Genomic DNA, 4,789 nt, shown 5'->3' with positions numbered 1-4,789 from the left:
TGGGGGCACACCCTGAAGTCACCTTCTCACAAAGTCTCCTCCTTGGTTACAATGGGTGTTTCTCCTTCCAGCACATCCAGTCCTGTAAACTGTCTCTCATGGAAGAGGGGGTGCTGTGAATTCATAGCTTCTCCTCTGCAGTAAGGCAGTAGGTGCATGCTGTCTGTGCCTTAAAACCTTGATCCCCCGTCCCTAACATTCCCATCCTACCTTGTATGATTTAGAAGAACAAACGCATTAAACGGATAAGCACTTTGGAAAGCATGCCTTTTTATTTTTGTCTTAATGGATGTCTTGGAATGTAGGGGTTTGGGAACCTTGATCCTCTGACAGTTAAGACTTAGAAGTGATGCTAGAATGTGTCTATAAATTTTTGATTTTATTCTTATCACTACATCTAATATCCACCCAAACACTGTTTTTAGTTTCACTGTTAAGTTAGATTTTTTTTTCAGGTGAGAGGAGGGGAGATAGTGAGGTAGACTCCTGCATGTGCCCCAACCAGAATTCACCTGGCAACCCCCATCTAGGGCTGATGCTTGAGTACTGAGCTATTTTTAGCACTTGAGGCTGAAGCTGATGTGCTTTAATGGAGCTATCCTTAGTGCCTGAGGCCACGCTTGAACCAATCGAGCCACTGGCTGTGAAAAGGAAAGGAGAAAAGGGGGAGGTGGGAGAAGTAGATGATCACTTCTCCTATGTGCCCTGACCAGAAATTGAACCCAGGACATCCACATTCTGGGTCAATGCTCTATCCACTGAGCCATTGTCCAGGGCCTAATTAGATTTTTAAAAATTAAAAAATTTAAAAATCAGTGGATAAAGCATCATCCTGGCATGCCAAAGTTGCAGGTTTGATCCCCAGTCAGGGCACATATGTGAAGCAATCAATGAGTATACAACTAAATGGGACAACTAGTGGAATGGTGATTTGACACTTCCCTTTCTCTGTCTCCCTTCTCCCTCTCTTTCTCTCTCTTTCTCTCTCTCAAATCAATGGAAACATCAAAAAGAAATTAAATTTATTGAGGTAATGTTGGTTAATAACATTATATGACTTTCAGGTGTACCACTTTATAATCTGATATCTGTATACACTACAGTGTGCTCACCACCCAAAGTCTAGTTTCCTTCTGTTACCACATATTTTATCCCCTTTACCAAATTTTACCTCCCCCCACTCCCTTTCCCTTCGATGACCACCATTTTGTTGTCTGTATCTACAAATTTGCTTTTATTTGTTCTGTTAGCTCCTTTGTTACTTTTTTGTTTTATAGTCCACATATGAGTGAAAATGTTTTTTGTCCTTTCCATCTGACTTATTTAATGTAGCATGATATTCTAAAGAGCCATCCATGTTGTCATCAAAGATAGTGATTTACCTTTTTTTACGTCTATTTCATTGTGTGTATGTGTGTGTATATATACATAAATATATATACAAATACATATAGGGTGGGACAAAAGTAGGATTATAGTTGTTAGTATGGAAAATGCAGTAATGATACAAGAATAGACTCTTGTGTACTCACAACTGTAAACCTATTGTAAATAATGTTGTAATGAATGTAAGGATACATATCTTGAAAAAATTTTTATTGACTTAATTGGGGTGACATTAGTTAATAAAATTATAAAGTTTAGTCTGACCAGGTGGTGGCGCAGTGGATAAAGCATCAGACTGGGACCCAGGACCCAGGTTCAAAACCCCGAGGTCACTGGCTTGAGAGTGGGCTCACCTGGCTTGAGTGCAGGCTCACTAGCTTGAGCGCAGGGTGGCTGGCTTGATCCCAAGGTCACTGGCTTGAGCAAGGGGTCACTCGGTCTGCTGTAGCCCCCTGGTCAAGGCACATATGAGAAAGCAATTAATGAACAACTAAGGTGCTGCAATGAAGAATTGATGCTTCTTATTTCTCTCCCTTCTTGCCTGTCTGTCCCTCTTTCTGTCTCTGTCACACACACACACAAAAAAAGACAGCTGGTCTCCTCACGGGCACAGCCTCCACTTTGCTCCTGGATTCTCAGAACAGTCTCCTAGGAGCCACAGGGAAAGTGGCTCTGAAAAGCACCATCCCGTTGCAGATGGGAGTCAGGGCTCTGGCCAATGTCATCCTCTTCTGCCATAATGTGTCTCCCCTCCCGCTTGGCCACAAGCCACAGCTGACACACAGAATCCTTCCCTATGTGGCTGTGGCCTGTCTTGTGGGTCTTCCCTCTGGAGTCCCCCACATGTTGGCAGGCATGGTTGTGGGGACCCCCATGTCCATTCTCATGTGTAAAGGTGTCTATTATGTACAGAGAGCGGCTCACAGCACCGTCCCTTGCTCCACCCATCTCCTGAGCACTCGTCAGTGCTTCACACTCGTCCCCATGGGAGCGCAGTGGCCAATGCTCCCAGGAGGAGTCCCCAAGGTCATCAGTCCTTCCTGTGGCTGCTGCTGGGCATCCAGTTTCTTCATCCATGCCCACGTTCCTGTGACAGTAATTCACAGGATAGGCAAAAACGATGCTGACAGCAAAGGGAGGTGGTTCTGTGCAGCATGCAGTTCTGGTGCAGGCACGGCCATCGTGGCCATCTCGGACACTGTGTTCATTGTCCTTACGGTCTGGCCCAGTGTCTGCATGGTGCTTCTCTTGCATGGACACCATCAGAGACGGAGGCATATTCACAGCCCCAGGGGCAACCACAGGTGCTTGCCAGAGACCAGAGCACCCACACCATCCTGATGCTGGTGGTCACCTTTGTCACCTTCTATGTGCTGAATTTTATGTTTATCTGGTCTATTACTATTTTTTATAAGTTCTCATCCATGGTTGATAGAGTCCTCTCATATCTTGGTTTTCTGTTTTCCCACCGTAAGCCCCTTCCCGCTGTTCCTTAGAGGTCCTAGAACTGCTCCTAGAACCTAGGTTCTGCTCCTGAGTTGTGGAAGCCACCGAATGGGTAAATGCATGGAATCAGCTTCTATACCCTCCATGAATACTGTATTTAGTATTCATTTACCAATTACCCACTTTATAAACTTTTATTGTTATAAAGAATACAGAACATCTCATTTATGATTTTAGCCATTGTGAGTGTGCAAACTAGTAGGGGCTTGGGTTTGAGGGAACCGTGGCATTAAACACATTCAGTGTGGTGTGACCATCACCACAATCTATATCCAAAACTAATCCCCGACAAAAAGTCTGGTGGTGGTGGGTAACTGCCCCTCCCCTCTCCTCCCAGCCCCAGAGATCCTCAATTGTACTTTCTGTCCCTATGAACGTAACTGTTCTGGGTATTTTGTCTCAGTGGGACCACAGAGAATTTCTCCTTGTGTCTGCCTTATCTAACTAAGCACAACGTGTTCAAGGTCATCCCGTGTCATAGCAGATATCAAAATTCTGTTCCTTTTCAGGGCTGAAGTCTCTTCCTACGTATATCCTACATTTTGTTTATCCGTCACCTGTTGATGGACACTTGAGTCCCATCCCCCTGTAGGCCGTTGTGAATAACGCCACCACTAACACCGATGTACAAATATCGGTCGAGTCCTCACCTTCATTCCTCAGTCTACCCCCACCCCCACCCCGCGGGGGAAACTGCCGCCCTGTGGTGGTTCTATGTTTACCCGTCAGAGATATCACCAGTGTTTCCCTCCCCCCAGCTCCGGCACCGTGTCACGTGCCCAGCAGGCACGCACCAGGGTCCTGGTCTCTCCACATCCTGGCCGAAACTGGGTTGTGTCCATTATTCTGATCACGTTCATCCTAGCAGGTGGGACGTGCTATCTCCCTGCGGTTTGGGTTTGCATGTCCCTGGGGTGACTAACGACATCGGGCATCTTCTCCTAAGGCTCCTGACAGTGTGTGTGTCTTTGCAGTAGTGCCTCCTCGAGCCTTGCGCCCCGATCTGTATTGGGGTGCTTTCTGTTGTTAGTGTCAGGAGTGCTGTATGCGTTCTGCACAGTGACCGCATCCACTGCGCGTGCGCCCTGCAGTGCGCGCTGAGCCACCTGCTGGGAGACAGGCCTGCGAGGAGGTCCAACGCGTTCCGCCGCAACCGCAGTGCAGTTGATGACATTTTCGTTAATTTGAGCGTGTCACGCGCAAACAACCATGATTTCCTCTACAATGCTTTGGGTGTATGGTGTTCAACTAGGTTTAGCCGTGCAACGGAGGCGTGAATTGGTCCACCGGGAACAATTCTCCAAATGTCAACCCAGAAATGACTCTGCGACGGTTAAGCCCACTGGTCGCTCGCCCGTGAAAGCCGTGGGTTCCGCTGCGGGGTTCAGCCCATGAACGCAGCCTGGTGGCCGTCTTCACAGTCACACCATCCTCCGTGGGGGAACCGGAGGGGGATTCTGGGAGTGGGACACACTAAACCGCGATTCTGAGCGACGGTGGCAAGAAGACAAGGTCGTTCCCGAGGTGTGGGCGGGAGACGCCGTCGCACGGGTTTCTGTGCTTGAAACTGAAAGCTCATTAAGATGTGTGTTTTAGGCCCTGGCCGGTTGGCTCAGCGGTAGAGCGTCGGCCTGGCGTGCGGGGGACCCAGGTTCGATTCCCGGCCAGGGCACACAGGAGAAGCGCCCATTTGCTTCTCCACCCCTCCCCCTCTCCTTCCTCTCTGTCTCTCTCTTCCCCTCCCGCAGCCAAGGCTCCATTGGAGCAAAGATGGCCCGGGCGCTGGGGATGGCTTCTTGGCCTCTGCCCCAGGCGCTAGAGTGGCTCTGGTCGCAAAAGAGCGACGCCCCGGAGGGGCAGAGCATCGCCCCCTGGTGGGCAGAGCGTCGCCCCTGAT

General features: G+C 48.7%; 1 protein-coding gene across 1 annotated transcript; it reads left to right on the top strand.

Annotated features, from left to right (window-relative positions):
* The first annotated feature begins 1,486 nt into the window (after window positions 1-1,486).
* Window positions 1,487-2,910, top strand: LOC136330119 (vomeronasal type-1 receptor 1-like). Its single transcript, XM_066266636.1, is given in 4 exon segments — window positions 1,487-1,498; window positions 2,026-2,707; window positions 2,710-2,792; window positions 2,794-2,910. Coding segments are annotated over 4 exon segments (894 nt in total).
* The last annotated feature ends 1,879 nt before the right edge of the window (window positions 2,911-4,789 follow it).

Source organism: Saccopteryx bilineata, chromosome 3 (assembly GCF_036850765.1).
Source record: "Saccopteryx bilineata isolate mSacBil1 chromosome 3, mSacBil1_pri_phased_curated, whole genome shotgun sequence".
Classification (NCBI taxonomy): domain Eukaryota; kingdom Metazoa; phylum Chordata; class Mammalia; order Chiroptera; family Emballonuridae; genus Saccopteryx; species Saccopteryx bilineata.
Note: the sequence above shows the minus strand (reverse complement) of the source record. Positions and strands in the feature narration are given on the sequence as shown.